This window comes from Varanus komodoensis, unplaced genomic scaffold, assembly GCF_004798865.1.
Source record: "Varanus komodoensis strain SLA01 unplaced genomic scaffold, ASM479886v1 scaffold8, whole genome shotgun sequence".
Lineage (NCBI taxonomy): Eukaryota > Metazoa > Chordata > Lepidosauria > Squamata > Varanidae > Varanus > Varanus komodoensis.
Window position 1 is genome coordinate 28,868,870 of NW_025336481.1, and position 12,197 is coordinate 28,881,066.

Below are 12,197 nucleotides of genomic sequence, written 5' to 3' on the forward strand. Positions count from 1 at the left end.
CAGTGAACTTCCAAATATGTGAGGGGGAGGCTCCATTATTCCCTCCATTGGCAGTGACAACGAACAAGTCTTAACAGGTACCTTGTACAATAAAAGCCATGGGGGGCAGTTGTGGGGATGGAGAACAAGTTTTGTAAGCAAAAAAAAAAAAACCTACCCACTTAAAAGAACCACAGCAAATGTATTTTTCCTTTTTTCCAGTTCAGCACAGCCCCACAGAGAGGAGTATAGAAAAGTGTACAATGCTGTTAAGCATTACCAGACTGTGGGATAAGGAGACAATCTCGCACACAGACCACTAAAGAAACCATTCCCAAAGCTTGCATCAAGACTAGCTTGAAGATCAAGAGTACAGTGCTTCACAAAGGTAGACACAGAAGTCTTCTTACTAATACTAAGTTGAATGGTTCGTATGGATACCTTTCAGTTTAAATTTAGGGGATAAGAGTGCAAAGGGGAACTAAAAGCTCCCAAAACATTGGGCTGGGTGCAAGTTTGCAAAACTGAAATACACAGCTATAGCTCTTCCTGGAAGAATCCAGCAGCAAGTCAACTCCCCAACTTTCTCACTCTCTGAAAAATTATTGGAAATTGCCAGCCAACCGATGGATGGCAAGATGGAGAGGGCTCCTTCTAGCTGTCTGAGGGCCAAATTAGAGAGCTATAGTTATGAAGGGCAGAGTTCTTTCAATAGCAAATGCCAAACCAAAGATCCAAGGAGTATAAAGTTCTCATCACACAAAGGGAAAAAGGAAAACAAAACAGGGAATTGCATTATGCTGAAATGTAAAACAATGAGCTTGAAAATGGAATTTAGCAGCAGATCCACTCTGTCTTTGATGAAAGTTTAAGTGTGGGTGTAGGGAAGCTTGCAATGGTGATTATTTGCTGATGCATCTGGCATGTGGGAATGTTTCTGGTTTGTTTTCACTTATTAGACAAACTGCAGTTGCCCAGATTCTCATGTAATGTGAAACCAAAGTTGGTTTAAAATCAGACTAAAAAGCTGCCCTTCTGGCACACAAAAGAAGAGGTGAGGGGAAAGAGGAGAGATGAGGCCAAGGTTTGCTATGGGTTGATCACTTAGTGGAAAACCATGGTTTTCCACCAGGCCTCATCCAGGACTGTAGGTGGCTCCCCCAGTTCTTACTGTCATGGGAGGGCTGGGTTTCTTTGGCCATTTAACTACCAGCTGGTTTACTAGGCTACTAGCAATGGTAGCCCACATTAAGTAACTTAAAATTAATGTGTCTGGTGTGTTGGGGCTAGGGGCACAAGCTTGCTTCAGAAGATTATTTAGCTGAATAAAAACTCAAATGCAATCAATCAGTACACCAAGTATTGAAATAACCAGTCACCTCATACAAAATCGTTGTATTTCCATGCAGAAGAGGTCCATAGCAAATATAAGAATGACCAACCACCCAGCCTAAATCAGATGCTGCCCACCAGACCTAAAAACAAAATAGAGAGAGAAAAAGATATAAACACTGATTTTCATAATTGTGAATTTTAATATAAATGGAAATTACCTCTTTAGGTTTAAGGCCATAAATTGCCGACATGGTCCAGTTTAGCATAACTGCATAGCCACCTGTTGGTCTAACAACACCCTAAGTAAGAAGCAATTTGAAATTAACATCAATGTAAACACAATATGCACTGAAATGTCTTCCCATAAGGAAAATCCATATTTCCATACTTTAACATGCAGAAGCACACCTCTCCCCTAAATGCAGAAAGCTTTCCAGAATGACAGATAATAGCTTCACTTTTCAATAATAAGATGCAGAAACTTGGGCTCTCATTTTTCAGAATCTTTTTCAGAATCCCAGATGTTTTGCTGAAGGTGAAATCCTCTGTGACAGAAATCAAGGCAATTCAGTCAACCATGATTCCTTACCCTGATGCATTTATGAAGAACAGGGAATGATTTATGAGAAACCTCATGTGCCTGAATAATTATTTTTGTGATGGTCAAAAGGGGGAAAAGGCGGGAATGCTCAAATTTTAGGTGTAAAATTTCTTTATAACATTACTATTTTTTCATCAAAATCAGCAGAGATGTTTACAATAGCTAGTAAGTCATAATAAATACTAAAATGAGTTGTGAGCCGCCCCGAGGCTTTGTTGTGATGGGGGCGGCATAAAAATGTTTGAAATAAATAAATAAATAAATAAATAAATAAATAGTGTATAAATAATTACAGCAGGAGAAAAATACTAAGCATGAGATGATTAAAGAAGGCCTTTAGCACCTTGGCGCCAGTACATTTTAAATCTACTATAAATTTGGCACCACTTGGCACAATTTAAAATATAGTAATGTGCTAAATAAATGTATAAATTTCACACCTAAAATTGAGTATCCTCTTACATCTTCCCCTGTGAAAATTACAAAAAAAAACCCCTTTGTGTAAATAATTTGCACATTCAGCTTGTTGCACTTCTTGGTAACATCTGAGGTTGGTCTATGAAAATGAAAAGATGAAAAATGACAGTTTAGCATTCTCTTTCCCTTTCTCATCTATCCTTTTCCAACTTAGCTGCATCGGTATCATCATTCCTCTTGTTTTCTGTTTATTTGTGAGATTATCTATCTGTCCCTGTTGTTTCTGCAGACACAGTACATTTCACATGGTGCATTTCATCATTTTATCCATGTGCCACCAGTACACAGGAGCTGAGTTCCTTGATCTTATCCCTAACCAACACAACACAAAAACAAAGTTGTGTGGAATCATCCAGGGGAATGAATAGAATGTGAAGATCAGAAACATAGTGGAGCTAGCAAGAATCTTAAAGATATACCTTGAAAGATGCAACTGTAGGCTGGGAATGTTCTATCATTTGTGGGGAGAGGGAGAGAATCCAAATAAATATTCACTGACATTTAAACATTAAAAATATTGTTGAGTAATGCAATACGATTAACGCCAGCTCCAGTAACACTAATCTCCTATAAGCACTAAGTGAGCAAATCATTTTCAGCCTTTTAATTGTATGTCCTCATATGGACTAGAAGATTATTTGGTCATAGATACTCATACTAAAAGACAAAGCCCACCTTGGGTGTGCCGGTTGTTCCTGATGTATAAAGAATGTAAAGCGGGTGGTCTGAAAGAACAGGGACACAGTCGCAAGGCTTTGCTTTTGCCATTTCTTCATGCCAGTCTAGATCCCGCCCTGGTTTAAGAGGAACAGCTCCCTGCATGCCAAAGGATAGTATACAGCAACCATTTAAACTGCATTCAACAGAGAGAAAAATTGCTCAAAAAATCATTAAGTCTTCCTTACACAGGCAACAAATATAGCTATTTTCTCAACTACAAGAACTGTAATGGCTCATTGAAATATATAAAATTATATGCTTTAAATAAGGAGCAGCGGGGGGGTCAGTGCAGCGATCATGAAATGCCATCTGAGTCTCATGAAATGAAATACTGTACTTTAAATATTCATGGAAAATATATAACAGCGATCCAAGAATGAGCATGCAATTGTTATAATTTTACCATGTTAGAGCGGCTATAAATCAGAACTTTCTCAGGTTGGTGCTTTATCATCTCCAATGCTTTTTCTAAAAGTGGCACATATTCCACTTTTCTTCCAGGTTCTATTCCAAAAGTTGATGTTACAACCAGTTTGGGCTTAAAGAAATAAGAAAGTGTAAGAAATTAACATATATTTTTTAAAATATGTACATGCAATTTTATCTCTCTTTAGAACACTGCACAGCTTAGTTCAAGATTAAGATCATGAATGAATATTCCTACCTCCAATTCATGTACATGGGCGTACGTATATGCATAAGATTCCAAACTGTTACTGGAAAGAGGAATTAAATGCAAATCACATTTCCCTTCCCACAGATAAAGAATCCCCAGTTCTCCAGAAAAAGGAGAGGCATTTCTTTCTATTTATTTACTTGTTAGATTTATATCCCACCTTTTTTTTAAAGCACTCAAAGCATCTTACATCATTCTCCAACTGCTGCTCTCAATATTATCCCCACAACAACAACCCTGTGGAGAAGGCTGGGCTGAGAGACTGTGACTCCCCCAAAGTCACCCAGTTGCTTCCATGGCTGAGCCCAGATTGCCTGAGTCCCAGTCCCGTGCTATACCACACTATAAGTGGAGCTTCATGGGTCATAACCAGCACTTTGGATTGTGCCCAGAAACTATTAGTCAGTGAAGCTGCTGGACTACGGAAGTCACATTCTCTGTAACATCAGCCCAGTCAAGAGTCTGGCCATAGCATTCTAGACCAGATGATGTTTCCAAAGGGAGCCCCATACAGAGTGCCTTAAACAGGATATGACTAAGGTCTGTGTGGCCAACATTACTGTTCACCTTTCAGAAATCTTTAATGTTCTCTTTTTTTCCTTTTTTTTTCTTTTCTTTTTTTTACTGTTTGCCTGACAGGACTAACAATTATCAATGGCGGCTTTATGCAGTATTCCCCAAGCTATTTAAAATTCAAGATAAACTACAGTACAATGATACGGTGCATGTGGTATTCCGAAGCAGGATGCAAAAATAATTATTTTGATTAGATAAGAGTGACTGCATACTTACCTTTTAAAACAGCTTCCTGACTGAAAAATCTTAACAGAGAATTATGAACAAAGAAAGACAGACAGACGGACGGACAGACAGACACCACAATGACAGTGCAGAGAATCTAAAACAACCAAATCTAACTTTATTTTGTAACTAAGACTCAAGGGAATTATCTCCTGCTACATCTGAGGAGAGTCACATTTTCCTTCACTTCACTGTTTACACCAATACCTTTTTGTAGACTGTTAGTAAGAGGAAAACAGGAATCAGCTAAAGCACAAAGCATAGTAAAGCAGGTAAGCATTGACTGAGATGCAGCCACTTCTAACAGAATTCAATATTGTGGTAGATTATTATCATGGGTTGATCCAGACAGAAGGAACCGTTCTGTCAGCAGGAGGTTTTTGATCAAGCAGAGCTTTTCCACTAGCTGAATCTGCGTGCCAATTCCCTCCATCTCCTGCAGGCTCCTACATATCTCAAAGCCCACTCTGGAAGGTTGGCAAACTCTTCAGAGCAGAGGGAAAGGTAGCACTGATGGTTGCAGAGAGAGGCAGAATCAGAATCCACACAAGTTTCCTTCTTTCCCCACCCACTTCTCCAGTGGTAGCATTCTAAGAAGAAGTCTACTTAGGGATGCTACCAATGGTAGAATCAGGTTCTAAATCCAACTCACTGGGCCAGTTCATGATAAGCCACCCTGAAAGGAAATTACACTGGGTTGGTTGTTTGCTTACTCCTCAGAATCAGGGACTCTGCAGCTTGCTGTAGCTTCTTCCCCCAGTAGCCTTCCCTCTAGGGACATGAGGGAATCCATATCAGGGCTAGAAATCTGATGGATCCCCTGGACTTGGCTCCCTGGACTCTTGTCCACTTTTTATGGCCCTGAGTCCAAGTACCTGGTAAGTATTGTTAATAGAGCTTGAATCAAGCTCAGTGTAATCTGAGGCACACTGAATCATGTGAGCGAAAAGAAGAACCAACTCCTTTCCATTTCCAACAGTTTCCCTGCATAGTTGAAAAGCCAGAGGCAGGGGTAAGAGGAGGGCAGGGGGAGTAGAAAGTAGGAAGGATAGGATCAAGGCTAGAACAGGGTACCAAGTGGCTATTTACAAGCGTAATCATAAGACTGCCTCCCTGAGCATGGGCGAAAATGCCTTGTTACCTTGGCATGGTCAATGCGGCTAGAAAGCTCTTTTGATGCAAATCCACCAAAAATGAGGCTATGTATCGCTCCTATTCTTGCACATGCTAGCATAGTGTACATTGTCTGTGGAATCATAGGCATGTAGATGACAACACAGTCTCCCTTCTTCACACCATGGTTCACCATGACACCAGCCAGCTTGGAGACCTGAGTGAGCAACAACTGAGAATTATCTGGAGGTTACTTTTATGGCATGCAGTATCACTGTTCCATTCAAAAGGCAAAGTATTAAAAACAGCTTCAGCATCAACAACAATTCACTGTAAATGGAGAAACAACCAGCAAATAGTCAACCATATTCATTCAATTGGATCCAGACTTGGTCATACTTGGAATTGACTTGCTGAAATCAATAGGATGTGAGTTAGCCACGACTATCCTACAATCCATTGACTACTGGGGCTTTTCTAATATGACTGAGTCTTGATCGAATCTATTATGTATCATTTTAAACCATGTAAAGACAAAGAATGTAGCCCAAAACTTTACATCAGTGAACTTAGACAAACAAAAGATTAAAATTGGCAGTGCCAGTGACAACAAACTACAACGAAAACTAAGCCCTGATCAACATTCTATTAGTAAAGTGATGTTTTAGAAACACCTGACTCCATTTCTTGAGCTATTCTATTTTTACCTGAAATAGTGCAACATTTTATTATCATGTTTGGAATACTATATAGTTCTTGATACGTAAAGAAGGAATATAAAGTAATCCCAGATATACAGGTGCCAGCTATACAAGGTTGCCCTCTCATAAAGTTATGTCATAGAATGTAAGATTATACCAAATTCAGCCAACTTCAAATGAGCATCCCTTCTTATTCGGCTTCATTGCCTTTTTCTTATTTAACACCATTTCTAGCCAAAGAAACTTAATTCAAAGGAAGCACCATATTGTCAAAGACACCACAGTGGTAAAGGGCAGAGGGAGACTTAATGTGCAAATACTTTGCTAAATCGGTGTTAATAGCATGCAGCTCTTTTTTGGGGGTGGGTGGGGGAGTCCTAAAAAACTTGCACATGAGGTGCAGGAGGAGCCACGGTTTATAAATCCAGGCCTATTCTGAGGCAGTTTCATTAATAAAGTAAACAAAATAATGCTAACATGATGCAGCTTAGCTCTCTCTGCCCTGGCAAAACTGAAATCTCAGTGGTTTGCACTGCAAACAATATTTGTGCTTTGAAAAACAAATACATTGGGCATGATGTAGTATTTTTTTCCATATTCCAGGGCTGGGTCAGAAATTAGAAATTAAGATGCAACCAAGCCAAATATAGAATCTAGTTTTCATAAATTTTCCATTTATCCTACTAACACAGCAAGAGCTTTCAGAAAGACAAATAGCAAAATACAAGAAAAATCAATTTGAATAAATTGTGTAAACACAGTAGTCATTAACACAGCTAGTAGAATCAGTGCTAATCTAAACAGTGGCTCATAAACTATTTGTTGGAAACCAAGCAAACCACAGTAACTTATAGCAAGCGTGTGGAAAGGATTACTCCCAAGTAAGTAATTCAATCATATTTATCACATTCTATCTAATGTCTATGGATTTAGAAATGAGATATGCATCAAAGCTGATGCAGTATATATAAATTAGAAAGCTTTGTCAGTTTCTCCTTTGAGATCAGTATGCACAACGTGAGAAGCAGTGTGTTAATGGAGCTGAATTAAATGCAAAGATGGCACCTTTGCTGTGAAAATCTGGAAGCAAGCTAGCAATAACCATTTCCTACTTCTTCAAAATAATTGGTTATTCCTTGCTATGTAGTTTTTTTCCCAAATGAGCTGTGATCTGTAGCACTTTTTGCTACCAAATTGAGAGGCTTTGGTGCTTCCTCCGCAGCAGTTTCCCCAAACTGATGCCCACTAGATGTTTTGGACTTCAACTCCCATCAGTTCCAGCTAGCATGGCAGTGGTCAGGAGTGCTGGGAGTTGTAGTCCAAAAAACCTAAAGGGATTAAGGAAGGTTGCTTTACAGAGTTAGACAATGGTGATAGTTAAAGGGAACAGCCTGTAAGTGAAGAACAAAATTTAGCAAAACGATATACATCAAGTTGAACCTTTAAAAATGCACAAATGGAAGCACTTCTGGACAGCACCTCTTCCCCCCTTTTAAGTACATTGTGCAGTGAACCATTGTTTTATCTCTAGTCTGCCTACAAAATAGTGAGCAGGAGAGACTCATTAACTGGAGAGAGAGAACATTGATTTTAGGCTTAAAAGCCTACAGCCCAATCCATAACCCTGCATCCTATATATCAGAAGCAGATTAGAAACTCTGCATAGTAGAAACTGTGGAATTTATGAAATATACATTTGCTTGGATATGGTGAACCTATAAGAGCTTGTGCTTATCTTACATGCTTTCACTACAGATCCATTCCATTAGCAACCATGCATACTGCACAAAGGAAAAGTGAATAGGGAAAAGGGTTGAAGAAAGGTAGCTGAAACCTGGAAAAAAACAGGCTGGGCAATCCTTTGGTGCAAGAGAGGGAGAATCCAAGGTGGAACAGCTGCCAGATCCAAAGGTAAGGAGCATCCAGGGAAAGGGGGTCTTCTTTTATCATAGTTTCCCTTACAGAATGGTCATAATGGTAAGTGGGAAAAGAATTCCAGCTTACCAGTATATGTACTGCCCACATCAGGGACATGTTCCCAGAATGAGAGGGCTCCAGACCCAGTGGATCTGAAGTCTGATCCATTTCACTCCTTACAGCGCCCTTTATTTGCTGTTATTGCGGCAACACAGCAATGCAGGCAACAGAGGATTCTGTCTCCCACCCTGAAGTTTGTGAGGGTAGCTCTTACCTTCTGCCTGCAGACCTTTTCCACAGGCAAAGATAGCATGCACTATATCCAAAGGTTCTTAGGATGCCCAGGGATTACAGAACTGTACCATAAAACTAGGAGACAAGAGTAAGCTATTCAAAAAGCTACTTGGCCATGTCTGTTTGGATATACATCAAACTGAGATCAATGGGGTTTACTTCCAGATGCATGGGTACAAAAATTCAGCCTTCAAGCACAATCTCCTTTAAGATTGCAAAGCAACCAGTCACATGGCCTCTCAATCTTTGCCCTTCCTTGCTAATAATCCCCTCCCTAGGGAAGTTATTTGTAAGGGTCCAATCTCTTTTTCATCTGTGTAATAATCTGGGTCATTTCTAACAGCTGAACCAGGTGGCACAATGCCACACTTTCTGATAGGTTCCTTTTACATCTATTCTCAGTTGAAAGTTCCTAAAGGTGATCAGTTTAAAATGTCAAAGGTGTCTCTATATGGCTAAAAACACTCAAAAAGTACAGTAGTCAGTTTGCACTTGCGTAACACTTCTTTCCACAAAACCTACATTATTAAAAATACATTAACATTACATACAGCTCAGAATGCTAAAGACAGTTGAAGTGAAAAGTTCTTATAAAGAATGTCAGCACAGCTTCAGAGTTCAGCCTAACCTGAAATGCAATTTCATAAAGTGATTGTGATAAATTATAAATAATTCATAAATATCATTCCATTCCTTTGAATATTACGTTGGTGAAAGGATTACTGTAACCAACAATACGAAAGGAACACAGTGATGATGATGATTTCTACACCTCTCTATCCATCAGCAAAATGGCACTTGAGACATTTAACAAATATTCTTAATTATAATAACCACAATTCCAAAAGAAGCATCAAGAAGTCCTGCCTCTCCCAAGGAAGCTGCAAAGAACTGAACTCAAATCACCACCATTCCATGCTGCATGCCTTCATAAAAAAAACCGATTCCAAGCTGCCAACAAAATGCCACCAAATACATGGCTAATGACCTTCTGGTGACAGCGTATTCTAAAGACTGCATCTCCATGGTGAAGGTAAATTTCTGTGCCATGAGACATTTCGCTTTTTTAAAGTCTGGAACACATAGCAGCAGTGTCTCCCCCACAGAGCTAAGCCTAGATAGAGAAAAGAGATGCTTCCTGTCCTAACATTCTAGATTGCACAGGACTGAAATTGGTCTATACAGATATATTTGAAGAGGAAGACAATACAGCCTTCTACAACAAATAACTGTCAAGTACTGATTACTCTGACCAGTTTTGATACTGAACCAAATCATATTTAAGGAAGCTTTTGACTAAACCGGTAAAACTCAATGTGTCATGGCCAGCAAATATGAATCAGAAGCAATGGGTTGCGGCATCACCTAGACTGGCAGTAACTGGTGGTGTCTCCTGCCTGGACTCTACTTCCTGCTGAGAAAGAACTGCACCAGCTAAAAGGGTGGTGCAGGGACCCTCTGATGGCAGAAGAGCTCAGAAGTTGCTACAACAGAACACCACCCCTTCTCCAAGGCTGTCGAGACAGTGTTTACCAGCCATTGCATTGCACCCTCATGCTGCTCGAAGACTTAAACAATTCAATAATGGCTCTAACAGGGAGAAAAGCTGCAATACACACTGTGCTATTATAAATGTGTGAAACCAGGCATTTGTATCCTTGCCAGAGCAGCACCTACTTCTATAATATAAGCCTTTTTCTTCAAAACTAAGTCTGAGCAATTAAATGGGGGAAAGCAGAGGCCAGACATTAGCTATTAGAATCTCACACCAGAATGCAAAGAGCAATTTGAATTAATCCAAAGACTCAGGCATGCTCAGCAAAATATTTATTTCTTTCATTTGAACAGCCTCTTCCCCATGCTGAGTCACATATTGATTTTAGAGTCCCTTCAGTTTCAGAAGTGCTTTGCAGAATCTGGAACCTTTCAACTCTTCAAGAAAAGCACATTCTACGGACAACTTTCTGTGGTTTTCTAGATCCTGGCCTACCATAGGAAGCCTACATTGAAAGAATAGTGTAACTCAAGTGATCCCAGAGGCAGAACAGAAAGGTTGTGCATAAGTCTATAAGGTTGTGAATAAAATGCATTAAGGCTGCTGTCATAAGCAGTTACCTGGGAATTCTCATTGAATTCCATGGGACTTACATTGCACATTTACCAGGAAGTAAGGGAGAAAGATTCCAACTGCAGACGGTTCCATCAAATACATATACACATGAAGAAACCTGGCTTTCTTGTTTGTTTTTCACACATATGACTTGTTTATAAATCCTACAAATACTGTTTGCCTTATAAAAATCATGGGATCATAGTTAGTAGGGTTGAAGAGGGCCAAGAAGGCCATCAGGTGCAGGATGCCTGTTACACCATTCCACTCAGGTAATTGTCCAGTTTCATTCTGAATGTCTCCATCGTGGAAGAGCACACAACCTCTCTTGGCGACTGGTTCCACTGTCATATTGCTCTGATGTTTGCATATCAGCTAAGTATATGAATTGCTGCCCATTCAGTACAAATTAATTACACAATTTCTTCATTTGTTTATAGCCACGTAAGGTCAAAGACAGTATCACAGCAGCTCTTTCATTTGTTCACCTGCTGTACAGCCGTATGTTTTATAGTTGGTATCCATGTACACTCCCTAAGAAAAACTAAATTCAAATGTGAGGTTGGCACTATTTTCGGAATCTGAACTATGACAGCAGACAAAAAAAATAGCAGAAAGAAAAGAAATTCATTGTTATATAGCAAGTTCAGTAGCAGTAAACAGCAATTTATATAACCCAGATTCAAACCCAACTGTATAAACTGAACTTTAAGAAGCATGGTTTCACACAGCTTCACTTTCCCTTGGTATCAGAACACTTCTTAGTGCATTCAAAGTAGATAGAAAAAATGTGATTTCTCTATTTGTTTTTTTACCATTTCATTACAATTCTGTTCAATTTCACCTGACCATTTTGCTTGCTAGAAACAGTCATTAAACACACCTGTTCATGAACTTCTTGGTAAGTTATAAACTCTTTCATATTCGTTACAGGACTGTCATGGATGATTGCAATCTGATTCCCTTGTCCATTCTCAATATGGCGATCTATAGCATTATAGCAAATATTCAGCTCTCCCCCAACAAACCTAACAAAGAAGAAAAACAAAAGCCACTGCATTACAAAGTAAATTCTTTCACATGCACATCAATATTTTGTGGATATCATGGATGATAATCACTATCAATCACAATTAGTCCAGGTGATTCTATAGTCCAGGTGAATCAGAAGCATTATGCTTATACCTGTGGTGACAAACAGGAACTTTTTGATGCATCCATGCACCTCCTTGCAGGCTTTCCACAAGAGCTGATAACAACATCCTGCATGTCTACGATGTTTAATCAGGAAGAGATTTCAAATATTTGTCAGAAGCAGGGGGAAGGATATCACCTTTTGTTTGTTCCTCCACTTAAAATGAGAAATATTTGCACACATCTTAAGGGCCAGGCCTTGACAAGCTTCTTCAGCCCCCTCTACACATAATCTTTTCTTGCCTCAGTTCCATGTTTTGTCAGCCCTTTTCTTCAAGC

At 39.4% G+C, this 12,197-nt stretch overlaps 1 protein-coding gene across 3 annotated transcripts in view; it reads right to left on the minus strand.

Moving 5' to 3' along the window:
* The window catches only part of ACSS3 (acyl-CoA synthetase short chain family member 3), a 50,643-nt gene extending 38,802 nt beyond the window's left edge, over positions 1 to 11,841 (minus strand). The window contains exons 1-6 of one of the 3 annotated variants that reach the window (XM_044455339.1): positions 11,608 to 11,841; positions 5,731 to 5,919; positions 3,516 to 3,650; positions 3,068 to 3,208; positions 1,533 to 1,613; positions 1,359 to 1,454 (exon numbers count right to left, since the gene is read on the minus strand). In XM_044455339.1, coding sequence (XP_044311274.1) covers positions 1,359 to 1,454; positions 1,533 to 1,613; positions 3,068 to 3,208; positions 3,516 to 3,650; positions 5,731 to 5,919; positions 11,608 to 11,784 — 819 coding nt within the window. In that variant the 5' untranslated portion in view covers positions 11,785 to 11,841. Of the gene's footprint in view, positions 1 to 1,358; positions 1,455 to 1,532; positions 1,614 to 3,067; positions 3,209 to 3,515; positions 3,651 to 5,730; positions 5,920 to 11,607 lie in introns of those variants that run through there. The other 2 variants (XM_044455340.1, XM_044455341.1) reach the window with 2 other exon arrangements.
* Between the last annotated feature and the right edge of the window lie 356 nt (positions 11,842 to 12,197).